The following is a 27,719-nucleotide window of genomic DNA, read 5'->3' as shown; positions in this document are numbered from 1 at the left end:
AGCTAAACATCATCATCATCACACTTAAGCAGCTATGATGAGCCATTTTTTCTTTAGAACAGCACGGGTGCGAGAGGGCATCGAGAAGAAATAGATTGCAGCCAATGCTAAGGTTGACATATGAGCCAGCGCAAAGAATTCTGCACATAGTACAACATCTTACTGCAATCTAACTAGCTCTGCCAACACAATAAGATATATAACTAAAACAGGCTAGACTTTGATGAGCATTGAGCAAATGCACCAGCAAAGCCCTTCAGATAACCACCAACAGTCCTTGACTTGTGCCATTAGTTTAGATGTTAATAGGGAACATACGCTCAAAAGGCAAGAACCTACTAACGTGTATTTTATCAGGTGGGCACTGATCCCAAAGGGGAAACCATAGCAATCACTGACAAAGATTCAATTTACATAACAATGTAAATTGTAGGACCTAGTTTTCACCAACTCAACTAGCAACGACCATGAAAATGAGCTCCCTGTAAAGATTAAGTTGTTTAAAGTATTTCTCTCTTGCCAAATATTCGATCAAAATGCAGCAAACTATTTCTTTTTATTATATCAATAAAAAAAGATGCCTTAAAATTATTGGTGCATGCCTGCATTACTTGTTTTGCATGCATTTCCATTCTGTCAAAGACATAAATATGATCGCTCATGTTGCCTGAAATGTTTTTAAAAAGAAGATTTTTACGTCAAAGCATCTGAGGAATGCAGCCTAAAAGGTAACACACACCATGAGGGGAAACAGTAATTTTGTTCTGGTAATTGTGCATTGCATTGAACGGTTTAAGTAGCAATTTTTGCTCCACTACAGAATGTAACCTAAAAGGCAGCACATCTCGTGGAAAAACGAAAAATGGCTGGTTTGATGCAAACACTCAAAACAAATACAGTATAACTCCTTTATAGTAAAGTCACCCGGACCGGCAAAAATCTTTACTATATCAGTTGTTGGTGATGACATGGCCCTGAAGATGTTGTCTAGTAATTAAATGGCTACTTACTAAACACATCTTGTTCAGTAAGTTTAGTACCTCTAGTGAAAGTATCCCTTTAGCATGAATGCAACGTGGCTGCGAATACAAGAGTTTGATTTCATGTGAAAACCGAAGCCTTGCATGAACACGGCGTCACCTTATGCTGTTTGTCATTTAAGAGGTAACAGATGAGAAATGCCCGCGACCGTCAAGCGCGACAAAACCGCACATGCCACGCCTCACTTCCTTCCACCGCTGCCTCGTGCTGTACCGTGCTGCGAATGTTCGGCCATTTGTTCCCTTCTCTACTCTACTTGCTTCACTTTTACTCTCTTTTATTTCTGAACAGACTGTGTCACCTTCTTTCCATATTCGTAGCCAGCTTTACTTCTTTTCCTAGGTGCTGCATGCTTTCCCTCACGGCTTCAAGGCCTACTTAAACTTGGCTTCTCCTCAGAGCTGGGGTGCCTGGTGGTAAAACCAATTTTTAAAAAATAACACTCGATGTTTTTGTCCTTCAAAAAAAAAAGAAAAGTGTGGCCAGACGCACTTTACTATAACTGATTTTTATCAAAAATGTCTTTACTATAAAGGGGGAAAAAATGTACAGCCATCTATGGAACCTGAATTGGGACTTCAGTTTCACTTTACTATATAAGTGTTTATTATAGCAGGGTTCTACTGTAAATGAGTTAAAGTGCTGAGTGAAAATTGGTTTTGAACTGCCGTCCTCTGCATTCAAAATCAGAGTGCTACTGTATTGCACAACAGAAGCAACAGGGCTGACCATTACTGATTCTGCTCTTCAACATTTTCAGAAATATTCAATTTTTCTATGGTTGGTAACTTTTGTTGTTGTTGTTATTGCACGCGTGATAAAGTGCCTGAGACGATCAATGCAAGCCTGCAAGCCTTATTTTGCTGAACTGCAGTGCAGTCTGAGGAATTTAGAAGCAGACCAGGCACAACATTGTCAACTTGCTGTAAAAGTGGCATTGAAAATTCAACCATTAATTGCACTTCAGTCAATACTACAAGAAGTACAGAAATAAAACAAAAATGAATTGTTACCTGGCGGCGTAAGGAGATAATTTCTTGCTGCAATGTACTCTGAGAGTGTTTGTGTTTTGCTTTCAGAGTGTCCATTTGCCCCTTAAAGTCATCTAGCAGCTTTTCAAGAAAGATGTTTTTCTCTGCAAGGTCTTCCTGAAAGGGTAACACATCTTTAGTACAAGCAAAGTAGACAGGACAGATGCAATAAGTACTGGCTTACTTCACGGGTCTTCAGCATGAGGCCTGGATCAGATGCCAGTGACCTTGTGTCATCCTCCTGGATAATCATGACCGTAGTTGGCGTTCCAGAGGTGCTTGGGGAGACTGGATTTTCAGCAGACGATTCTTCAATCATGTCAATAGTTACAGCTGAAAATGAGAGCAGAAATATATGCAATGTAAAGTAAGAAGAATTACTTCGCAGAAATGACAACCCATAATGCACTGGGACAAACAAATAAAAAGCAGGTCCTTACTGAAGAGTGAGAATGCGCATCACTGAATGTGCAAGTGCAACTTGGCCGTCAATAAGAGGAAACAGGAACAGCCAAGTCCCTAGGCAAGAAATTCAGTGTAGTGAAGGTGCTGTAGCTACCCCCAGCTGAGTAGTGAAAGCAGAAGTTTATGTTAATTGCCTTCTCCAAGTATACCACTATCACATAAGCATTTTAACCCAATCGAGTCAAGTGCTTTTGAATACGATATAGATTTAAAGTACCCTTACAGCCAACTTCAACTGTGGCTGATTCCAATCCTGCTGAAACATAACTGAATTTTTCTGCACGGGTTGAGGAGTCATCGCTGCTACCCGATATTGAAAAAAAAACATAGAATAGCAGCAAATTAGTGCCCTAACAGTTTGCGTGAGCACGGTATAAGTATACTATTTAAATGTTCTTTTTGTGTCCATTTACTTGACAACAAGCTCATTCATTTCTTACAAATTTCACAAGCTCACTCTGTCACTGTAACATGAGTAGTCACTCTCCGTCAGAAAAAAATTAGAAACGGTGAGCCTAAGAAAAAATTGCCGACGATTACATTACTTCCTAATGCGAAATTTGAGCGCAGCTCATCAGCTGTTTCACCTTTTCGATAGATTGAGGTAAAGACTTCGAGCAAGACATGTATGTACAATTACAGACAACCTTTTTAATTTTTCACACGTATTCCTTCAAGAAACACTCCACTAACAGCTTTTGGCTGTCATAAAAGAAGCTTTGTGGTTGGAGATATGAAGAGAGCAATTAAGTTATTGGGAGGTTGCGGGAGGCAGCGCGTAGGCCCATAAAAAAGTTGCGCCACGAACATATAGCAAGGACGCTGACACCGCTAGCGTGTGAAAAAAACGTGACTGTGTTTCGGCTTGGGATGCACGCACCGCTCATAGTGAGCTGGCGTTTCGGCAACCGGAGGGCACCCTCGCCGCCACGCAGGAAGATAGGGGGAAGGGGGGGGGGTGCGCTCAAGTAGCAATCCGATAACATGCGCGGTCCCCGCCTCGGAGGAAGCGGGAGGGGGGTTGGGGAGGGAGCGCACGCTGCCCCAGCTGCGGAGCTGGTTACAGGGACAATGCTGCCAACGCGAAACGAGCGCCAAAGAGCTGCGCTCTAAAATTGCAGCAGAAGAATCAAGCAGAAGAATGCGCATCGAGAAGCCACAGAAAATGCAGAACAGAATGTACAGCGACAAATGCTTCTAGTTTGCACCTGAGCTCCAGGTTGTGAGAGAAGTTTAGGCGCTGACATTATGCAACAGTAACCAGACCACCAACAGCAAGAGTGCAGCAGTAACAATGAAAAGGCTCCTTCTGCTTTCCTGCCTTCAGCACTACAATCAGTGCTCAAGTAAAATATGCCGCACCTAACCAACAGATAGCTTACTTTCATCGTTCTCCAAGTATTATTATTTCCTACAATGGTTAACAAGGTTTGGCCAGTCAACTTGAAAGGCACTTGCAGTGTGAAAATAATTTATTCATCTTTGCGATAACTAGACATCACTACAGGAAAGCACCATGTGCTATGATTCAAGTCTGCTGGCTTGAGTACACTCTCCTTTGATGGGGACCATCATGCAGCAGCTTGAGAGTCCCAAGCACCAACAAACGTGTACCCTGACCTTAGCAGCTTCTGTCATGCCGTCTAGCCCCTTGATACTTGTGCGACCCTAGTTATGGTTGGCACAAACTGAACAAAAGCAATCTTGTTCCTCCAAATGCCGCCTTTCAAAAATGCATTTTGCTCCTGCACATAACTTGACTGACAATATCAACTTCAGCAAACTGGTCACAGGTTATGTTCAATTTTGATGCAAAGTTTTGTAAGTTGTGGGGTTGAACTCTGGAACTGAAATACCGTACAGCAGCCCCCATCCTAAATCTATACCTGCTTGTGTCTGAACTTTTGTGCCCTTCACATTTTCTTAACTCTTTCGTTACCACGAGAAAATGGCCGTTTTTCATTGGTCTCGGAAGATAATTTTTGCCAGTACAAATAATACAATAATACTGCAGCACACATTGCAGCATACAAAATTGCACAAAATGGAATGTTCTTTCCAAGAACATGTTACAAAGCAAAAAAAAATTATTAGGGAAAACGCAAAAAATTGGGAAATTGCCATTCTTATGAAGAGTTAATAAAAATAAGATAGAATAGGCACGATATATAAAGACGCATCATTAACAATAAAAATTTAGAATATACATTCTTAAGATCAATAACCCAGGAACACTGTGTAAAAATATTATCTGTACAATGCCGTTCTTCAGCTATATAAAAAGTAACTACAGGTAGAAACATTCTGATTTCTCATACTATGCGGTGAAGCGGTTGATGGTTTTTGCAAGGCACAAAACCCTAAATGCTGCAAACTGGCTGTAATGGCCGGGTATACATGCTGGACATGCGGCTGACCTTCAGGAATGCGTTTGCATGGAATAAAAATCATTCAGGCTCAGAGTCAAAGCTCACTAATGAATAGCTCGCGCTATTTTCGGGTAATTATCACCACTCAACACCGTCCGATAACAAAGCCGACAATATAATTCGATATTTGACTTGCTGGAACTCTTTCAATTAAAAAAGTTCGATGTTAATGCTGGATTACCACAAGTGGCAGATTTTTTCTTTTTCAAGCGCGGCCACCATGCTGCAACAACACATGCACATTAGTTCTCAGAAAGGTCCATCAAAAATCAGAACATCGCCACAGCGAGAAAATTTAAACTGGTTCTACAAGTGCAGTGGCTTGGCAAGGCAAGGTGCACGAGAAACGATTCTCGATTCCAACACGTCGAAATCAACGATTTAAAGCATCGATCACCGGTGATCGATTTGAATATGCATGGTAACAAAAGTGTTAACAAGTAACAGAGTCAATATTATCTGCTAACATTGCACACGAACCAGAATTTTTCAAAGCAGTAGGATAACAACTTGTGTTCACACTGTCATTTTCAGTGACCAACATAGGATAATGCTTTTGTTGCTCCCCTCCCAAGCCGGCAATGGCATCACTGTATGCATGGGCACAAGAAAGAGGAGTATTATTAGGATATGCACGCAAGAGATGCCACTGCGTATCCATAAGCTGGAGATTAGAAGTTTATGATACTGGCAAGGAGCACATACACTCAGTGCAATTTCCCAAAGCCCCACAAGTTTTTTCTCACTTGTCCATTGTGCAATATACTATGCAAGATGACCAATCTGTAACCATGTCCCTTGCAAACATACATGCCGTACCGTCTTTACTCGCGTAATGCTCACTACCCCCGCATTGGGCGCCAAAAATTGAATTTTTTTTCCCTCGCATAATCATCACACCATCAGTATTACCACCATGAGAGTCGTCTGCTAGTAGTAGCAAGCGCCATCATTGGAGCGCTACTGAACCTAGCTGGCCTCGTTGTGTGCGCGCGCTACCAGGCGTCGATAGCATGCTCGGGTAGATCATCATCATCATCACTGGTTACGCGCTTCTATTTTTTTTTTTTACCTCCATGATGCTCATAGTCGTCGGCATTTTAAAAGGTGTCTCCGTGTCTCGTTGTCATTGTTCCTTCGTTCTGTCCGTGTTACTTGCTTTGTTCAACCATCTACCATGTTCTTGGTGTCGCATCGCGATGGGGCAGTATGCAAGCTATACTGCTGCTTGTAAGCTGAAAACTTTCGAGTACGTGCATAGCAACCGCGCTGCCAGCAGGCACTTTGGCATCGAGTTCAACGTATGTTACTGGAGACAGCAATTGCAGTGTCGACACGGACTCGGATCAAGTCTCTGATCAAGAGTGGAACTGTATGGTCTGCTGTGAACATTATACCATGAAACGCTAGGAGTGATGATGAGGCTACGTGTGGCAAATAAAATGCTTTAGCAATTTGTGCTTTTGGTCTTTTTGGACAGTCTTTTTCAAAAAATATACGGCCCACAAGTTTTGCTTCTACGCCCCGTAACTGGGCTCGTTGTATATTTGCAGCATTCGAAATCTCATAGATGACAAATCTTGTTCTCACCCTTCCCTAGCATACCTACTATAGTCCTTTATTGCTTCCAGGAGCCTCGCTACAGGCCTTAGAAGCGAACCCCTTGAGCCATATAGTTTTGACAATAATTGTACTTTTATAACAAAGGTAAGTTCTGCTTGAAAGTAATGTTTTGGTTATATTACAATAGCTGGCCTAAGACTCCCGATTCACACTTAAATTTGCTTTTAGTGCTCCAAAACATTTGCTCGAAAGTTTTCCCGCATAATTATCGCACCCCCCAACTTTACATCAATTTTCCGCGAAAAAAAAAGTGCAAGCATTATGCAAGTAAACACAGTAATTGACCTTGGTTTTTAGCTGAACCTGCCTCATAACTTTCTTCAATCACCATTTCAAAGTTTAGTCCAATATTTATCAAGCAGATATCATTTGGCTTCAATCAGACTGTGCGTGCATAAAAACTGGGGAGACAAGCTCTGCCTTTAAGGGTATTACTACACCATACCATTAGTGGCTCTTGCCTGCACCCTTTTGCAGATGCTCAAAGCAATCAATTAACCAATCAATCATTGTTTTTATTTCTTCTGCAAAACAATGAAGGGGAGGGTTCAAGAAAAATGGAAGTGTCCACCTTAACAAGCTTCGAACCCCCTCGAAATGTGCATATGCACTTTGTTACTCGCTAAACCACTCCCCCTTAATTTGCGACAGTCATATCACACATTTTCATAAGTAAGCAGCTGTAAGGAACCCACTTATGAAGCACGGATGTGCCTCTGTGGCTTAGGAGCAGCAGCGTGTCGTACTCATCACCTAAGACTAAGAGTACTGAAAGCTTTGATTCTCATCTCACCCTCCCATCTCAACCAAAGTTGGCAGCGCCTGCCATGTTGAGTGGTGTTGTGACATCACAGAACCTGCTGACCAATCAGCACCCAAACATGTTACTTGCCAACTACAATCTGCCAGAGCAATGCTCGTGATTTTTCACTCACAACGCCGACAAAGTCAGATTTTCTGCAGAACAGTGCCTTAAAGGCCCACTGTCCACCCTCCGGTCGAAAATATTTTCTTCCCCGGTGACTGAGACATCGCCCCCAGAACGCAAGGCCACAAAACGTTTTTGAAAAGAGTAATAACGAAGTTACAGCCACCCAATCACCTGATTCTATCGTGTTTCTCTCCTCCCATTCGCTCGCAAAGCCTTTTCCCTCTCTTGCCCATGTCATCTAGCCTCCGCAAGACAAATTCCCCTTCCTCCTCTGCGTTTGGCAGGAAATGCAACGTGGCACTCTGCGTGCGCAAAAAAAAAAAAAAAAAAAAAAAAAACGAGCGAGGGAGCGCGCGCCGCTGGATTCAGTTCGGCAGTGGAGAGGGAGAAACGCGCAGTGAGCGGTAGACACCCATACTTCACCCTCAGACAGCGAGACGAACCAATGGACGTCGTTTTCAACTAAGACGTCATAGTTGCGGCTCGACGGGCCAACGCAGGGAACGGGGAAGCTGACTTCCTGAAGGAGAACATGAGAGAGCTTTGATTTGTATTTTCGTTGCTTTGCGGCGCGCATGTCACTATAGCATTTTGCGCAGACTATCTCCGGTACATGATCCAAACACTGGGCTCCATTGCTTAAAAGGTCCTTCCCTGGACAGTGGCCCTTTAAACACTATCACATTAATATGAACTCAAGAAAACACAAAAAAGGTATATACCCACAGAACCTAAACAGACTCTGGTAAGAACAAAAGGTTTACCCCTTTTGGACATTATGTGCATTGCACCTGTACACACATCCTGAATACTGTCAAATTCCCATAAGTAAAAAAACACAGTGACCAGAAACGCTAGTACTAAAGTAAATTGCTGCAGTGTACAAAATCATCTGTGTAACCATTTCAAGCCACGAACATGAAAAAATTCTAGAGCTAAGGCCGCCAGTTTAGTGCACTAATCAGCAAAAGCTGACCGGCATTGGCTGATTGGTTTTTCACGTTATACGGTAGCAACCCATCAGGTTGCCCATATAGTAATCATCCTCAGGCTACGCATTACTTCAATTGCGTCAGAACTGCCTCCATTCACGGTTGCAACCCTCTGGATTCTTCCTACAGCTACCACCTTCTTTCTGGCCTCTATCCCTTACCTGCCAACCACATCAAGTGGTTTATATTCTAATGCAATTTCAATTCAATTTGATTCAAATTATTCAATTTAATTCATTCTGTAATTAATCTCTTACAATTGATGCTGTAATTTCAGGCTAGAACTCAAAATGGCTAGCCAAATCATACAGCTTTTACTGCACAATCTTTTTGAGATGCATGCTACTTGTTTCATAGTAGCTTTAGAACATTTTCAGTCAGTGCAATTTTCTTTTTGGTTTTCCAAGGATGAATGCTTAAGGTGCTCAAAATATAGTGATTTGTTCATATAAATTCCTTTGACGGGTATAAGTTGACTGTACAACTGAGACCCCAAAACCAGAGTTTTATAACAGTATGGAGATGAGAGGTCTCGATAGTAACTACATGTTGAGGAATCTGGAAGGGTGAAAATTTTTCTAAGCAATCTTGGCATTATCATCCCCATCATCAGCCGAACTACTGTACCCACTGCAGCGTGAAGGCCTCTCCCATATTACTCCAATTAACCCAGTCTTGTGCTAGCTTCACCCACTTGACCCCTGCGAACCTCTTAACCTCATCCACCCAGCTAACTTTCTGCCACCCCCTGCTACACTTTCCTTCCCTTGGGATCCAATTTGTTACCCTTAGCGATCATCAGTTATCCTCTCTTTGCACTGCATTCCCTGCCCATGCCCATTTCTTTTCCTTGGCTTCCATTAGAACGTAATTAACTTGAGTTATTTCTCTGATCCAATCTGTATGCTTCCTATCTCAACATTACACCTACTATTTAGCATTCCATAGCTCTCTGCGTTGTCCTGAATTTCAGCTCCATAGGCAAGTAGAGGTAAGGTGCAGCTGTTATATAGTTTCCTCTTGAGTGATACCAGTAAGCGGCTAGTCATAATCTGCAAGTACTTTCCATAAGCGCTCCATCCCAGTCTTATTCTTCTAGTTATTTCCCTTTCATGGTCCAGATCTGCAGTTACTACCTGTCCTAAGTAGACATATTCACCTATTTCCAGTGCTTCAATACCTATTGTAAATTGGTGTTCCTTCCCGGGGCTGTTGAACATTACCTTAGTCTTTTGCATAATAATTTTAAGCCTACTGCATATTAATTTTAAGCCTACCTTACTGCCTTTCCAGTCAAGGTCGTCAATCATTCTTTGCAATTCATCCCCTCTTGGCACACTTCTAATGAAATCTGAAAATTCTAATGGCTTTTCCCAATCTGGATAATAATCTGTGCGTAGAGGATATGAATCGTGCTTATCTTTAAGAACAACAAACTGTTCTAAAGAGGAAGAAGAGTGCAGGTGATGCACGTACACATGCACACCGAAAGAGGAAGAAATTGAGAACACCTTGCCGCTGCGATATGTATGGATGTTGCTTCTTGCATTCTGCGTACCGCACTGCGATCTAACATTTTGGCACCAAGGATATCTGTTTAAAGAAACTTGAAATAGCCTTGTTATGTCCTTACCTAATATCGTGCTCAGCAAAATAACATACGTTATCATTTTCATCAAAAGAGCTTCCATGCACCAAAACATTCGGGAATGTTGACATTGGATTAAGGAACGGGTATTCCTCCTAGGCGTATATATGACACTGATTGATTTGATTGACTGATTTTTTCTTTGTCATCATGCGGTACATATAAACACCTCAATACAATTCCACCCAAGGAGGTCCCAAGGTAATAACTGTCAGGAGGAGCTCCTATGAGTGAACGTATCAGTTAAAGTTCGAAAGGTAGCAAAACAAATGAGGTATAAGTGCGCAGAAAGGACTTCATCGTACAAAATAAAAATTGCAAGACCAAGCAATCATCCCAGTCAATTCTTTTGTGCACTTTTTTTTTTCGCAGCCTAAACTCGTTTCTTGGTAGCATGATGTTAGTAGTTCACCACATATACACGCCAAAGTATTTTATAATATTTTTCCCAGTGCCAGCTCTCAAAACTCCATTTCCAGGGTTTCATGTTTAGTACCATTAGTATTAATTAATACTAGTAGTGAACAGCCAGAGGGTGGTAACCACGGAAACTACTCGGAGGATGTTTACTGTGGGAGGAGGAGGGTATAATGCAGAGGAATGTGCAACTAGAAGGTGGTTACTATGGGAACTATACGAAGGGTGGCTACTCTGGAAGGAGGAAAGTATGATAAAAAGGGGAATGCACAGTCAAAGGCCAAATACCACGGGAACCGTACATAGAGTGATTAGCGTGGAAGGAAGAGAAGAGTATGGTGAGCAAAAGAATGCGCAACTGAAAAGCGGTTCCCACAGGAACTAAAAGGATGGAGGTTACAATTAAAGGAAGGAGGTACAGAGACAACAAAGGAATGTGCAAGTGGATGGCCATAGAGTGGTTATCGTGGAAGCAGACGGGTACAGTGAGAGCGTATCAATGCGCAACTGGAGGATGTCTGCCACGGCAACCATCTGAAGAGTTACCCTGAAAGGAGGAGGAAGAATATGGATAAAATGGAGGAATGTACCAAGGTCCATCTAAGGTGGCTGCTGCGAAATGTGCTGCCTAAGGAGAAGATCAGCGGCAATGGCGCCTCATGCCTGGAATGGTAGACTGAATAGGAGCGCTAGTTGAAGAATGAGCATGCTTAGAAGACTAACAACAGCCCACTTGATAACTATACTCATATGCACGGCGCTTTGAAATTCTTTACCTCAATGTATTGTGAATTAAAAATATTGTTACTTAGCTGTATTCGCTGTTCGTGATGAGGATGAAGAAGTGCAACAGACTCCGAGAAGACGACGACGCTGAGTGTTGTGAAATCGGTGCCCTCATCAACGTTAGTTGTGCGGACAGCTTTGGGACTGTAAATCTTCCACGTAACATCTCTTGGTGGAGGTGAATCTATTCGATCCCCTGCCACAAGCTGGATCTCCGCAGCGGCCGCCACATCGGAACCACCACGATGACTACCGACGCCTCTACCTCTACAGCCGCCGCCCCTGCTGTTGTAATGGCCCACCCCCGTGACCCCGGAACCTTCTGCGGGACCGACGACGTCGACGTAGACGACTGGCTAGCCCTATACGAGCGCGTGAGCAAGCACAACAGGTGGGATGCCACACTCATGCTTGCGAATGTAATATTTTACTTGGCTCAGACCGTGCGGGTGTGGTTTGAAACCCACGAAGACGAGCTAACATCTTGGGATATTTGCAAACAGAAGCTGCACGACCTATTCGGAAAGCCTATTGGCCGCCACATTGCCGCCAAAAAAGCGCTCGCCTCTCGGGCCCAAACGTCTACGAAGTCTTATCTCACTTACATCCAAGACGTCCTGTCTCTATGCCGCAAAGTCGACCAAGGCATGCCTGAGGAGGATAAAGTCGGCAATATAGTAAAAGGCATTGCCGACGATGCCTTCAACCTCCTGTTGTGCAGGGATTGCTCCACCGTGGACTCTGTGCTACAGGTGTGCCGACGTTTCGAGCAGGCGAAACAGAGGCGCATATATCACCGTTTCGACCGGCTGCCGAACACGGCTGCTAGCTCCTCCTGTATCGATATCCCGACTCCTCGACCGCCTGCGAACGACAGCACTTTGACACGCATTGTCCGCCAAGAGCTTGAGGCAATGACTCCCGCGGCCTCGCTGTCGCATACACCCGACAACACCCTGGCTACCATATCACTTATTAAGGCTGTTGTTCGCCAAGAGCTTGCGAATATGGGCCTCCCTTCTACCAGCACCACCGACACCACGGATTCAGGACCTGCCCCTCCAGTAATTGCTGCCACCTCAACCAACGCCGGTTTCTCGCCCCGATATCGTTACCGCAACCCAAATGAATGGCGTACCCACGACAATCGCCCCATCTGTTTTACTTGTTCTCGCGTTGGCCACATTTCCCGCCACTGCCGTAGTCGCTGGTACACGCCATCTCGTCAGTACACCTACGTTGACCGCCGCGAAGACTATGCCCCTCGCTATTCCCCACCTCGCCCCGACCAGACCCTTGCTGACCCCGGTTCCACTGTCCGTGCTGCCAACCGTTCACCATCCCCGCAAGCACGACGTTCGCGTTCTCCTCTTCCTCACCGTCATATTCTGGCCACGTACCGGAAAACTAGCCAATGCAGCTCCCGGAGGTGACGCTGCATTTATGACCCGGACTGAAAAACCTCTGTTGAACCCTGCCCTACAAAATAACCGTATCGATGTCCTTGTGGATGGAGTTTCCGTTTCTGCTCTAATTGATACAGGCGCCCAACTGTCCGTTCTCAGCTCCTCCTTTCGCTGTCGCCTCAAGAAAGTCCTTACGCCAGCCGTCTTGTCCACAGTTCGCGTCGCCAATGGCAGCCCTGCTGCCGTGGTTGGCATGTGTACGGCGCGAGTTACAATTGCTGACCGTCATGCCCCAGTGTTGCTCACCGTCCTACATGAATGCCCCCACGACGTTATCCTTGGCATTGATTTCTTAACAGCCCACTCTGCCCTTATTGACTGCTCTAGCGGCCTACTTTGCTTGGACCTTCCGCTCTGCTCTGAAGACCCCTCCTGTTCACCCCGACTTCGATCAGCACAGTTTAGCCGCCTTCCTCCTGAAACTGCCGTTTACATCCCTATGTCGCCAATTCCACCCGTCCCTGATGGCGACTATCTCGCTTGTCCCATTACTGATGTCATGCTGCAGCGGCACGTCACCCTTCCGCATCTAATTGTGCACATCTCCCAGAACCGCACCACTCTCCCAGTCCTTAACTTCAGCTTTTCAACTCAAGTTCTGCCCGAGAAAATTTCATTAGCTTCGCTGTCACCGATGACTGATTGTGCCATTTCAGCTCTGTCTACAAATCATACAACTGCTGTCCCTGCCAACACCCCCTCATCGTCCACATCGCGCCCTGATCCGCTTAACAGCATGATATCAGTTGATCTGCAACCTGAATTCGCCGCTGATTTACACAAGCTTTTGTTTACCTACAGTGACTTTTTTTACTTCGGCACCCGCCCATTGGGTCAAACGACAGTTGTAACCCACCGCATTGACACCGGGGACGCCAGTCCTATCTACAGGCGGCCCTATCGTGTTTCGCTTGCCGAGCGACGCGTCATTCAAACGGAGGTCGAAAAGATGTTAACGAACGACATAATCGAGTCTTCCAGCAGCCCCTGGGCATCCCCTGTCGTGTTGGTCAAGAAGAAGGATAACAGTTGGAGATTCTGCGTTGACTACCGTCATTTGAATAAGATAACCAAAAAAGATGTATATCCTCTTCCGCGCATCGACGACGCGCTTGATAGTTTGCACAGAGCCAGCTACTTTTCATCCATCGACCTTCGTTCCAGCTACTGGCAGATTTCTGTCGACGAGAGAGACCGTGAAAAGACAGCGTTCATCACCCCTGACGGCCTCTATCAATTTAAAGTCATGCCTTTTGGCCTATGTAACGCCCCTGCAACTTTCGAACGGATGATGGACTCATTGCTGCGCGGCTTCAAGTGGACGACTTGTCTTTGTTACTTAGACGACGTCATTGTTTTCTCGTCTACTTTTGACAGCCACCTCTCTCGCCTTTCTACCATTCTCGAGCTATTCCGCCGCGCCGGCCTTCAACTCAACTCAAAGAAATGCAGTTTCGGCCATCGGGAAATCAAAGTGCTTGGTCACTTGGTTAATGCTTCCGGTGTTAGCCTGACCCTGACAAGATACGTGCCGTCAGAGATTTTCCCACTCAGCGTTCATCCAGCGATGTCCGAAGCTTTATTGGCCTATGTTCCTATTTCCGACGATTCGTTCCGAACTTCACAGTCCTTGATCGTCCGCTCACCCAACTCCTCAAGAAAGACGTTTCATTCTATTGGGGGCCTGAACAAGTTGCAGCTTTCTCAGAGCTTATTGCTGCTCTTACTACTCCACCAGTCTTGGCCCACTTCAACCCTTCCGCCAATACTGAACTCCGTACCGACGCAAGTGGCCATGGAATAGGAGCTATTCTCGCTCAGCAACAACACGGCCGTACAAGGGTGATTGCGTATGCCAGCCGCCTCCTCTCAACACCCAAACAAAATTATTCTATTACAGAGTGGAGCCTGGCGCTTGTCTGGGCTATTACGAAATTCCGCCCTTATTTGTTTGCCCGCCATTTTACTGTGATAACAGACCATCATGCCTTGTGCTGGCTTTCCTCTCTCAAAGATCCTACTGACCGTTTGGGGCGCTGGGCGCTACGATTACAAGAATACACCTTTTCCGTCGTCTACAAGTCCGGCCGGCTTCACCAAGATGCAGATTGTTTGTCACGTCATCCCGTCGACTCCCCTAGTCCTACAGACTCTGACGATGATGCATATGTCTTATCTGTCTCCGCCTTTGCCAACATTGCCAAGGAACAGCACCTAGATCCTTCTCTGCATTCCATTATCCTCCGTCTTACCTCCGACCGCCCTGACCCATCTCTCGCCGTATTTGTGCTCCACGAGAACACCCTATACCGACGTAATATGCGACCAGATGGCACAGACCTTTTGCTCGTCGTTCCACAACACCTGCGTTCCACCATCCTTGAACGGTTCCATGATGCTCCCACGGCTGGCCACTTGGGTGTCTCTCGCACATACGACAGCCTGCGCCGACATTTCTACTGGCCGGGGCTCTACCGCTCTGTCCAGCAGTACATTGCCGCGTGTGAACTCTGTCAGCGTCGAAGAAGCCCACAATTTTGCCTTCAGGTCATATGCAGCCGATACCCATACCAACTGACCCATTTTCCCGTATAGGCGTTGACCTCCTTGGCCCCTTTCCAGTTTCCACCTCGGGGAACAAATGGATCGCCGTCGCCACCGATTACACAACTCGGTACGCTATCACCCGAGCCATCCCGACCAGCTGCGCCACAGACGTCGCTGACTTCCTTCTAGAAAACGTAATTCTTCATCATGGTGCTCCTCGCGAACTACTAACTGACCATGGCCGCTGTTTCCTGTCGCGAGTGGTTGACGAAATTCTCCGTTCGTGCTCCGTCCGCCACAAATTCACCACCGCATATCACCCCCAGACCAACGGCCTCACGGAACGTCTAAACCGTACCCTCACAGACATGCTGGCCATGTATGTGTCTGATGGCCATCGAGATTGGGACGTTCATCTCCCCTTTGTCACATTCGCCTACAATTCATCTGTCCATTCTACCGCTGGATACTCCCCATTTTATTTATTATTTGGCCGACACCCGTTACTACCCTTCGACACCTCTCTACGCTCGGCAGACGCCACCAGTACTTACACCAGTGATGCCGTCACCCGCGCTCATGATGCCCGCCGGATAGCTCACGCCAGGCTCTCTGCATCCCAAGACTCTCAAAAGATCCGGTACGACAGCCGCCACCGAGATGTCCACTACACTCCGGGATCTCTCGTTTTGCTGTGGCTCCCGTGCCGTCGAGTGGGCTTGTGTGAAAAACTTTTGCCCCGTTACACTGGCCCTTACCGTGTTTTGCGCCCCGTGACCGACGTCACCTACGAAGTTGAATCTGTAATTCCGAAGTCCACGTCCACAGCTCCAACCTCCGAAATAGTGCATGTGTCCCGTCTGAAGCCCTATCATCAACGTTCTATTTCGCTAACATAGACCGCACCGGGACGACGACGCTGAGTGTTGTGAAATCGGTGCCCTCATCAACGTTAGTTGTGCGGACAGCTTTGGGACTGTAAATCTTCCACATAACAATATCTTTACTGGCGTCTCTGAGCCTCGCATTAGACAGTGGTAACCGTCCTGTGAATTTTATTAGCGTTGATCTTATCCTTCAAGGAATACAAAGGAGGTCATCCGATAATACAGTGAAATATGTAACCTTCACTAAGACCATACTAAGCTTAACGTGCCAGCAGGCCATTAATAATAGACAGCTAGGCAAAACCATGGTAACAGTTTGTCACCACAGCTGCTGGTGCTGCTGAGATAACATGCGGACTTGGAGAAGGTTTGGAGCAGCACAAACAATGGTTTTGAGCAATTTGTGAAACCTTATAAGCCTTAATGAATTTTTTTTTATGATAGGGTTTAACGTCCTAAACAACTTGAGCTATGAAGCAGAAACCTCCATTGCAGAGTAGCAGACGGCTCCAGAAATTTCAACTACCTGAACTCCTTTAATGTGCACTGATATCTATCGCTTGGTACACAAGTTCCTACTTTTTACTTCAATCAAAAAACAACTGCTGCGGCCGGGATTCGATCCCGCATCCTTGGGTTCAGCAGTTGAGCGCACTAACCACTGAACCATTGTGGGAGGGCTTCTTGAATCTATTAACTACCCCTGATATACCATAATGCCTACAGTGGATAAATAACAGGCCTAGAGAAAAATTACCTTGGCAGTCGTAAACCACCTCTCAAGCGGTATTCACACAGGAGAGCTTTTTGGGGAGGGGGGAGGGGGTGCGGGGGCACTGCCGGCCGGCAGAACCCCCCCCTCCATTTGCTCTCTCATTCGCACAGGCAGCGGAGTACAAAAGAGGTGTCTTTGTTGTCAGACGCCAGTGGCTCGGTGCACGCCGAGGAGACGGCGCGCGTCTGCGCTGCCTGCCTTGCTCCTTCGCCGAAGCTGGGTTCAATGTGTATTGGAGCTTTGAAATTGGATAGTGTGGACGGGGCAGAGAAGGGATGAGGAAGCCCGAGACAGGTTTACGATGAAGTAGCGGGGATATTTTATATAAAATATCGCATCAGTTTAAGGTCAAAATAAGAGCATAGAGACAAAGTAGGCATCAGAGCCAAGACTAGAACCGACTAGAACGCAGACCCTCGCTCTTTTTTTTTTCATGATTACTAGCCACTAGGTCCCTAGATGAGGACTCCAGTTACTTCAGAAATGAAATGAAATCAAAGTATTTTAGTTATCTCGCTCAATATTACAAACAACGACAAAGAGCAAAAAGATGCCAGCCTCAGTTTGATAAAAATCTCTGTGCTCATTCTTTATGTTGCGACTGGCCTTGAGCATTCGCGGGGTAATATATGGGATTTATGAGTATAGAAAACTGGGCGAGTTGGATTGGATTCATCTAAAAGCAGCGCGAAACACAGGACAAAGAACAGGAGACGACACAAGCGCTCGTCTCCTGTTCTTTGTCCTGTGTTTCGCGCTGTTTTAAGATATGAGATTTGTAGTGTGTACACAAGCAGCAATATATTAGAACACAATAATTACATACCGCATATGTCAAGAGCATTTTATGAATCATGCACGCACTGAACTTGGTAGGAAAAAAAATGATACATGACACTTGCTGCAAAAACAAAAGCTGAGTGCGAAACAAAGACACCAGAACATCAAGAAAAACGTTATGTCAGAGAGGTGAGGTATCACAGCTAATTATGTTGCATGTTTTCTATCGTCATACTACGTTTCGCAAATATGTTCAGTTGCTTCACAAAGTAGAAGCACAACGACTGCGTATGATTAGCGGTGCGGCAAAGAGGAAAGGAGCAAAAATTGTGGTTTTGCACTGGATAAGCAGGAATGTATCGAATTAAATGGAGCATTTTAAGCATACGATCAATGCTACCAAAATAGCATTTTTATGCATGCATAAAAGTGTCAACACGTGTAAAGTCGCTGACATGACGATGGTAAGTTATTAAAGTATGCATCAGCATGCACATGCGACGGCATGTTAGCAATCATTTGCACAATCAGTTTTTGTGCCACAGGTATTCTGACTGTTCTATTTGGTTATCGCATTCCAGACATGAAGGCTGTACGTGATAAATGGCATAAATGGCGAAGGAAAACACTGTAGACTGGAATTTTCATTGCTGTTGAAAGGCTGCTTGCGGTGATATTGGATGCCAGTTGTTTTAATCTACTACGAACATTCTATACTCATGGGTCCCACAAGCAGAAAGAGTGGCGTACGACCACCCACTTCCACTTCGCTGTGATCTTCCAAATAAACATACTCGAGATTGTTTTATTGTACTCCGCACGACCGACATACCGAAGTAGTGGTACTCTTTAGCCAGTGAAAATGGAAAATGAGGTTTCTATCATAGGCCAAAATAAGCTTTGTCACAGCAAAGAAGCACCGCACCACATCACAACCAGCTACAACAACCCGCTTCCCGCAGAGCGCGACACGCTAAGTTGACAGGAGAGCGAAGAAAAGGCCGTGGACACCCCTCCTCCTGGGGGAGCTTTTGTGCCAGCCGACAAAAAGTCCCTCACCCCCAAGGGGCCCCCCCGGCTCGTTTTCACAACATCCCGGTCGAGGGGTGGGCTTCTTCCCCGTGTGAATACCCCTTTAACAGCTAAGGTGTCAGAAGTGACATGTCATCGCTCATGTTTAACATGGGCATTTTTATAGAAGTAGGCATTAACGGCTGACTTCTCTATATTTTTCCTGTTGGAAAGCCAAGGAAGTCAACAGCCTTTGCACTTCCTGCAAATTAGAAGTTCATCATCATCATCAGCCTGACTATTCCCACTGCAGGGCGAAGGCCTCTCCCATATTTCTCCAATTAACCCGGTTCTGTGCTTGCTGCATCCACTTGACCCCTGCAAACTTCTTGACCTCATCCGCCCACCTAACTTTCTGCTGCCCCCTGCTACACTTTCCTTCCCTTGGAATGCAGTTTGTTACCCTAAGCGACCATCGGTTATCCACTCTTTGCACTACATGTCCTGTCCATGCCCATTTCTTCATTTTGATTTCCACTAGAATGTCAGTAAATTGAGTTATTTCTCTGACCCACTCTGCACGCTTCCTATCTCAATGTTACCCCTACCATTTTTCATTCCATAGCCCTCTGCATTGTCCTCAACTTAAGTAGAACTCTCTTGGTTAGCCTCCACATTTCAGCCCCATAGGTGAGTACAGGTAAGATGCAACTGTTGCATACTTTCCTCTTGAGCGATACCGGTAAGCTGCTAGTTACAAGTTCACAAAAGCCAAAGTCCCGCACTTACAAAAGCTTATGAGGCTTAGAACTTCTGCCACATTTAGTGACCAAAATGGGTTTTCCAACATGTCCAGTAAATGCCTGCGACTCTAACCCTACCTTAAGGATAAGTAACTATTACATAACTCCACGAAGACCATGACTGATATAGCTTAGCTTAGTCTATAAGGTTTAATGTCACAAAGTGATTCAGGTTATGAGAGACGTTATACTGAAGGGCTCCGGAAGTTTCGACCGCCTTACTGGGTATAGCAATCGAGGAGTGCCCTAACCACTGCGCCACTGTAGTGGGTCTCTGCCAACACAGCAAACAGGAGCCACCTACACATTCCTCCTCCCCTTCTTAAGGCTATGTACACAGATTTTGTGCTCAAACCGCTGCCACTTGTTTCAAAACATACCAGTTTTTTGCACAATGAATCAGCGTTAGTTTAGATAGAATATTAATTTTCAAAGCCAATAAATTCACTGCAGTTTAAAACATCACCTAGCACCTCCAATTCACTCAAAACTGAATGTTCCAAATGTAAACACACCAAAGCTATGACTATTCTTCGTTGTAAATGCAGACAACTTATATTGCCTTGTGGGACATTTCATAAACCCGCCATTCTCCACACCCTTTGAAACTTTCATGTGATGCCTGCTTCTGAATATCTCAAAAAGCTGCAAAGCTCAAGTTGGCTACTGCCAGGTTGGGGCACATGTTCATGCCTTGATGACAGTCAAATTGTGCGGTGACGCAGCTAACCTTTGCTTTTCTTTTTTCTCAACTGCTGTTACTAGCAACAGAATATAAAGTCCGGCCACTTGTTCACTCCAAATCTGGTATGCAGCAACAAAACATTTTATTTACCGCCTACTATCTCAGTGCAGCGACCATATCACCACGCCAATGTGCGAAAGGAATGCAAGCATAATAAAAATACTGCTGACAGGTCATAACACTGCCTCTTGAAGCTAGAGACCTGCATATTCTTTTGGCCATAGTGCTATCAACTCCAGATGCCCTTTTATCACAACCATGTTACAATAATCATATTCTGAGAGGAACATTTCTATATCTGGGTTCAATGCCCCTTGCTTGTGGTGACTCAGCCTAATTTCTTAACTGCATCTGTCTAGTGACTCGCTTGCATTACCACAACCTGCACAGTCTGAAGAACGTTTGCAGTAGCATAAGTTCCCCATGGTTACTGCTGCCACAGATTGAGTGAAAAGTGACTGGGAATAGATAAGAACAAAGGTAACTCACCAACAGGTGTGTTTGAGTCCATATCTGTACTTATGTCAGATGCCGATGACATATGGCATTCCGAATGTTCAACTGCGCTGCTGTCTAAACGTGACTGAAGCCCCATCCCTTCATTAACATCCTGAAAAATAATGTTAGGAAATAAGCTGCAGCATGAACTTGTCCATATCAGAGTGCACAAAAGGCATAGATATGACTTTGCAACAAGGGAATTGTTTATATATCTCACAAGCGATAAAACACAAAAAGTTAAGGTGTAATAGCACAATTCTACTACAATGAAGTAAGATGGAAAGCTAGGCAAGTCGCTCCATATTCATTGCATACAAAAGTGCTGAACAATACAACGGACAAAGAAGCATAGAGGCAAGCACTCTCAACAATTTTGTTTTTTAATTTATACTAGAAAACGGTAAAATTATCTACTCCTTTAGAATAGATTTGTATTTGCCACTCGTCTGCTTGCTTTCTCGATCCGCGCTGTTTTGTACGCCACATCATTTAGTAGATTACGATAAAAATAATCTACACAAAAATTTGCCACATACCTGCACTATATTGATCTGAAATGTTGTCTGTGGCATCTTAAAATGCGTCTCAAAATGTTTCATTGCTTCGTCACGCCTGCAGAATCCGTTCTTGCATTTGTAGCAGTGCCAGTGGGGTCCTCTAAACTTTTTTTCTCCTTTAATGCTTCCCGATATCCTGCACGTTGCAGAGCACCTAAGCATTTTCAAACCTGGAAGAAGAAATATCCGAAGGTTACGTTTTTGGCGTCTTGTCTGCAGTCAGTAGCTAAACGCGATAACTAAAAAAAAAAAAACGTTTTCTCACCAGCGAAATATAGTCCTTTGTCGACATGTTTGACCCTGTAGTGCGCTTTCACAATTCGTGGGTCCTTGAAAACGGCGTTCTTGGTACAGAATGGGCAGTGCAAGTGGGGATACGGCTCCGCCGAGCACTTTACGTTTGTGCACTCGATAGGTTCGAAAGCGTGTTCTGAACCTCTCATCCGAACGCTCGGATGGGCCTGAAAGAATGGGACAGCACTGTGTTTAGCACGACGCAACGTTTGCTCAAACCAGCAACAATTTTGTTAACCAACATGTCCAGCAAAACTGCTCTCAAAGCGTTCTTCATGCTATATGCTGGCGTATAGACGAATGTCAAAACTATATTTCGCGGTTACACGTTGTAGTACACAGGCGAAGATGAAAGGTACACAGCTATTTCGAACAGCATTCCTAGAAGAGCAGCACGTATGGCCGAACAGTGGTTCCTGGCCTCATTAAGCCTTCGTCGAGAAATCGGCACTGACGCTACACTACAAATTGCTTGCAACTCACGATTAGCTTGCCGGCATCCATCGTTTGTTTTGACCGAGTTCTTTCGCACGTTTCTAGTACGCTGCTGTTGACACCAAAGACTGCAAACGTAATTACGACTCGATGCACACAGTGTCGTGACGACTTCAAACCCGCCCTGAGTACGTCTTCTTTCTTTGCGCCCAAGAACGGCGTCTAGGGAAATTCGATTGGACGAAAAACATTGGTGCGACGACTAGAGCAATAAGCTCGGTTTGCTACGCAATATATTTGATACTTTTCCACTCTCTAAGCTCTAAGCGCTGTTCTGGGCAGGGAAAATACTGAGAAAATGTTCGAGTAAGAAAGAATATACAAGTGTTATAATAATAAGCCTTAATAAGTCCTGTTTTGACTGAGCCTTCACTTCAGAAGTCCACTTCAGAAGTGCACTTCAGACTGGCGGACCGACTGGACCGACGTCTCAAAAAAAAAAAAAAAAAAAGAAAAAAAAAAGGTGCACGTACTGTGTATTCACTAGCAGTGAAGTTACGGGCTGCCTTCCTGCAAGCTCTCCAAATCGACGTTTCAAATGTGTCCAAGCAAACTCATTTAGGCAGTGACTACATGTGACTATATTACAACGCACGGAAGCACAACCGGCCTTGCACGGAAATAATCTCATAAACAGAGCTTTTGGACCAGAAGTGACCAATTGGTCGTCAGTTAAATGGCGTGTTGCTGAAATTTTTCGTACTGTCGAAATATTAATAATAATTGGTTCACAGGAAGGCAAAGGCACAGCATCTGTCACACTTGTTTCTGCGGGCACTGAACCGCAGTGTAAGGGAAGAAAAGAAGGTGGGAGCGAAAGTGGAAAGAGAGAAATTGGAGGTGGTAGTGGAGGGCTACTGAGTAATTCGACCATCTGGGGATCGTTAGCGTGCGCTGACATCGCACAGCACACGGACGCCTCTTCGTTTCACCTCCATAGAGAACTCCATGTAAAGAGCGGACACAAGGCGGACACTCGAGCCGTCTCGCGGCCGAGCGAGCAAGGGCCTAACCACCCGCGAGGTGGCGTAGCGACGTTGGCTTCCACTTCACCTCAAAGGTAGAAAGCTTATCATACATACACCGGATGGCATCTAAGCTTCCCCTTTCCTTACCCTTTCTTATTTCCAATGCTGCGCCGGTCATGCGCCTCCGGGTACGCCCACCTTACCGCGCTTTTCAATGCGTCGCCTCGTTTTACCGGTAACTTGTTTCCTTTTGCCTGCAGAATTGTTTTGCTGCTTCTTGAGCAAAGAATGCTTTAAGTAAGTTGCGCTGCGTGAGCGTATTTTCCGCATGTAACATAGAATATCAGCCATGACGCCCTTTGAGTGTGTTACTGTTTGTTTTTGGATTATGTTTTTCTGAAGAACATGTGCTTCCTTCCATTGCGTAGTTTTCTAAAGTAACCCGTAACACCTACGGTTTAAAACACAAAATTTATCGGTGGCTCACATGTATCATAGCAGAAACTTTTATTTGGCACTACAAGAACACTGTATTGCGCATTTGAAATCGTCTTGTGAATGATTTGTTTACTTCGCTCTATTTGCACAATGCATGCGCTTTTGCTAGTTCGTAAGCACCATTTTTACATGCAGAGTTCCTTGCCATGGCTAAAGCATTATCGTTGTACTCTGAAAAGCGCTGCTGCCTATTCGTGGCCTGCATTTTTGAGAACGTCTACTGCTAAATTAGTCGCGTACAGTGGGCTCCCTGTAATGCCTTTCTCATACGGGCAGAGGGCAGTTTTGATCGCGATCAGGAGTATAAGCATAGTATTGTAATACTATATGTATTCAGTGTGTTGAAATGTTTGAACAGCATATATTGGTCACCCTACAATTAACCTACTACTGCTTTTTCTGCCTCTCATCAGTGCCCCCCCCCCCTCACCTTCCCCCACTGCGCACAAAACAAGGTGAAAATCATTTCTCGCCTATTAGTGGAAATTTTAAACCGAAAAACCTGGCTGAACATCGCGATCACCCTTTCCAAGTGTGGTCCATAGATCCGCCCCCAGCTAGTTAATTTCCGAATGTTGGACCCCCCCATGGTAGCTCAATAGTTAGGGTGCTCAACTAATGATCCTGAGGTCGCGGGTTCGATCCGCGCGACCGCGTTTCTAAGGAGACGAAATGCAGGACACCGCGTACTGTGCGACGCCAGCTGCTTCAGGAACCAGCTGTGGTAAACTTTTACATCTCAATCCTGGCAGTGATTCCGGGTCGCACTTCGCATGCGACCTTCTGACAGCATTTAGCACGCATCACGACGACAGCATGTCGTCCTAATCGATTTATATATTCTCCAATGGCGCTTGGATGGCGTGAATTAGAGCACCTCAGTGCTCTGTTTCACACATTGCAAAATTACTTTTGAAAAGGAAATACACGGTTATACTTTGCTGAAAATCGCAGAATAGTAACTGGATTAAATTACTAATTACTGCTTCCAGAAAGTAAGGAAATTACATTACAATTGCTTCCACTGAGTAAATCAATTACTTTAAAATTACTTCTTAGTTTTCTTGCATGCAAAAACGTAGCAAGCTAGCAGACAAAGCAACGTCTTTCCAGGCGCAACACACACATCCTTTCGTCTTCCCGCCAAATGCCGTCTCTGACAAGAGCACGCGCGTGCCATTAAAAAAAATAATAATAATAAAAAATAAAGGCGAAAAACAACAAAAACAAAAAAAATGGTCGAACGCTCATAAAATGTGTGGTAAACCTAGCGTCTTGATGGCACCGATCTGTCTCCGCCGTTTGAAATCCCCGAAGAAGCCAAGAATCTACCTCGGCACATTGCACTCAGTAACACTGACTGAAGCTGCTAAAAGTTTATTGCGAATAAGGCTGCAGGGGATTGAGGGAAGTTGAGAGAAGTTAGCTAACGTGCCGCAGGACGTGGAGACCTTTGGCGACACCGGCCCACTCGACGGTCTCGGACTCGCTTGAAAATCTGCTTGTCTCCCCTGACCCCCCGCTCATGCCGCGTGGTGACGAGCGTAACCATAGCACCACTGTGCCCTTTATAACCGACGCAACGGGGAGTCCCACTGAGGGCTCCAAACTTGTTTTGAACTTCGGCCAACTTGCACCATCTGTCCATTCGGCGGCCCCTTGCGTCTTACATCCAGCTGCTCGGAGAATGATTGCAACTATACCGTGCGATATCCCTGGCTGCACAGGACACAGCTAGGAAGGAGGTATCAGGTGCAGAATTCTGCTCAATTCGTTCTTCTTATTTGCCGATCCGTTACGCTGACCCAGGCTTGCCGTACTTCGTTTCTGTTTTTGCGGCACTCTGCAGTGTTGACTATTGAAAGAGCAATGGTAATTCCGCGAGAAATTAACTACTTTTGCTGCGAAATTACTACAAAAAATAATTCATTACATTAAAAATTACCGGGAAAGTACAGGAATTTTATTACTCTAATTCAATTACTGCCATATCTGCTCTTCTTCACACTGACGCCTCGCCCCGCACGCTCAGAACGACGTGAATTTTGTTCCTGCTCATGGTGAAGCTCGAAACCGCTGCAATTAAGGCGAGCGCGTACAACCAAAATCACACACATAAAAAAAGAAACGAAGCTATACCGTGGCAGACGAAGCACGAGCTCTGTGGTTTCGTTTTTGGCATGTTATTTTTTCCTTGACCGCCGCCGCTTAAATGACGCAAGTTATGCATTCCACAGACACGCGTTAACCGCCACGAAAATAACTCAAACCGTAGCGCACGCCCGCTCAACGCGATCGACGGTGCCTCGGCGTTCGGGCACGACAGTGTGTTCAGGACGTCCTGCACATACAGAACAGTAACGGTGCCAAATACATCTCGGAAATGCATGTATATATGTATACTGCGCTTGTAGGAAAAAAAAAAAAAAGCGTGCACAATTACAAGCGGAAGTTCTTTTTTTTTTTTTTTTTCTTCACGTGCTACGCATTCGGTACATTACACTACGCGTTTGATGGCTGGCACGCTTCCTTTACTTTTCTTTTTTTTTGTCCCACGAAAAATATGACAGCGGGGTTCTATTAGTAGACAGAGATGTCGTTATCTCAGTCAGTTGAGAGCTAAGTTTGGTATGGGGGTGTGCATTTGTGCATCCATGCAGTCGCAAATTTGAGGTCAAATATAAGTTCCCTGCGCGTTTTTTGGAGCGGGACGTTCGAGGTGGCAGCATAAATATGCAGCACAAAAGTGTGTCGCGATGAAAAGCTCACATGCTTCTGATTTGTTATCCGCCTTTGTATTGTGAATAATACAACTGATACCTATGCGCCCGCTTCGCTCATTACCTTTTCCATTCTTATATAGTTTGATGGGCTTTGGAACATCACCTAATTATATGCGGTCTATATACGTTCTTTTATAAAACAAACATGGCAGCCATAGGTATTGTTACGGGGCGGAAAGCCGGTGAACACAGAACAGAGAAGATGACCGGTGACAGATGATTTAATGAATCGCGGCGGGCCTAGCGCAAGCGCTCATGTTGTTGTTGTTGTTCAAATAACATATGACACATACCCACAGAGGGGGATCGGCCAAGAATTGGGTAGCAAATAAATTTTTTGAAGTTTACTTTCATATAATGAAAAAAAAAAGAAAGAATATGATTGGAGGGTTAGAGGAAAGGAAACAAAAAGGGAAATAAATTAAATATAAAGTGAAAAGTGGCAACACACACGGGAGATTGACCCTGGAATTGTAGAACAAGTGATGCTGAAATATTTAGCAAAGCAAAGGATTTGATTCCAGTAAAAAAAAAAATATTGCATGGCGGTAAAAACAGACCTGTGACTGTGTACAAGGATGGTGGCGCCAAATAACAATATCGGGCTACTTAAACAGGCCAAGCTGTTGCAATGACCTTTCCATCAACTGTCTTCTCAACGTACTGAAGCGGCGGCAAAACAATAAAAAGGGATCTAATATGATTCCGGTTCCTCACAAAATGCGCAGGCTGGAGAAAGTGCCAAATCAGACCTGTGAATATGGAAATTTAAGGGTGGGATACGGCATCGCAACCTTGTTAGAGAAATCTCAAGTTGCCGTGAATGACATAATTTCCTATTTGAAGAATAATTTAGATGCAAATAGTCATCAGATCTTAAAAGATGTCCATTTTGCATATTTAATAGAACGTTTCTCCGAAACCACGCTGCGGTAATGTACGCTGTCGCCGGAAGCATAGATAATACGGGGCAATTGAGGGACTCTTTTGCCAAACTATCAGTATAAAAGTCACATTGCTGTGGCCTGGTACCCATACCACATGTACAAGTTTCAAATGTCGAAGGATCAGGGAGAGAAAGGCTTTTACAATTGCAGAATCCACTGTCGAAGAGAGGGATGAACACAAGGATATAGAGTCGGAAATTACAGTCACTTTAGAAAAAAAGGAGGGTAGTTTCCGTAAAGCGAGTACCACCGCCAGAAACTCCGCTTCAAAAATTGGGGTGAAGTCCGGAAGACGAACA

General features: G+C 45.0%; 1 protein-coding gene across 2 annotated transcripts in view; it reads right to left on the bottom strand.

Annotated features, from left to right (window-relative positions):
* Positions 1 to 23,001, bottom strand: part of LOC146204984 (uncharacterized) — a 46,638-nt gene extending 23,637 nt beyond the window's left edge. The window contains exons 1-6 of one of the 2 annotated variants that reach the window (XM_084589658.1): positions 22,698 to 23,001; positions 21,701 to 21,896; positions 21,415 to 21,605; positions 20,867 to 20,987; positions 2,257 to 2,405; positions 2,055 to 2,189 (exon numbers count right to left, since the gene is read on the bottom strand). In XM_084589658.1, the coding sequence (XP_084445784.1) occupies positions 2,055 to 2,189; positions 2,257 to 2,405; positions 20,867 to 20,987; positions 21,415 to 21,605; positions 21,701 to 21,878 (774 nt within the window). In that variant the 5' untranslated portion in view covers positions 21,879 to 21,896; positions 22,698 to 23,001. Of the gene's footprint in view, positions 1 to 2,054; positions 2,190 to 2,256; positions 2,406 to 20,866; positions 20,988 to 21,414; positions 21,606 to 21,700; positions 21,897 to 22,212; positions 22,604 to 22,697 lie in introns of those variants that run through there. The other variant, XM_084589657.1, reaches the window with a different exon arrangement.
* Between the last annotated feature and the right edge of the window lie 4,718 nt (positions 23,002 to 27,719).

This window comes from Amblyomma maculatum, chromosome 1 (assembly GCF_055883805.1).
Source record: "Amblyomma maculatum isolate TAMU_Amacu chromosome 1, ASM5588380v1, whole genome shotgun sequence".
In the NCBI taxonomy this organism is placed as follows: domain Eukaryota; kingdom Metazoa; phylum Arthropoda; class Arachnida; order Ixodida; family Ixodidae; genus Amblyomma; species Amblyomma maculatum.
This window is presented reverse-complemented; position numbering and strand designations above follow the sequence as displayed.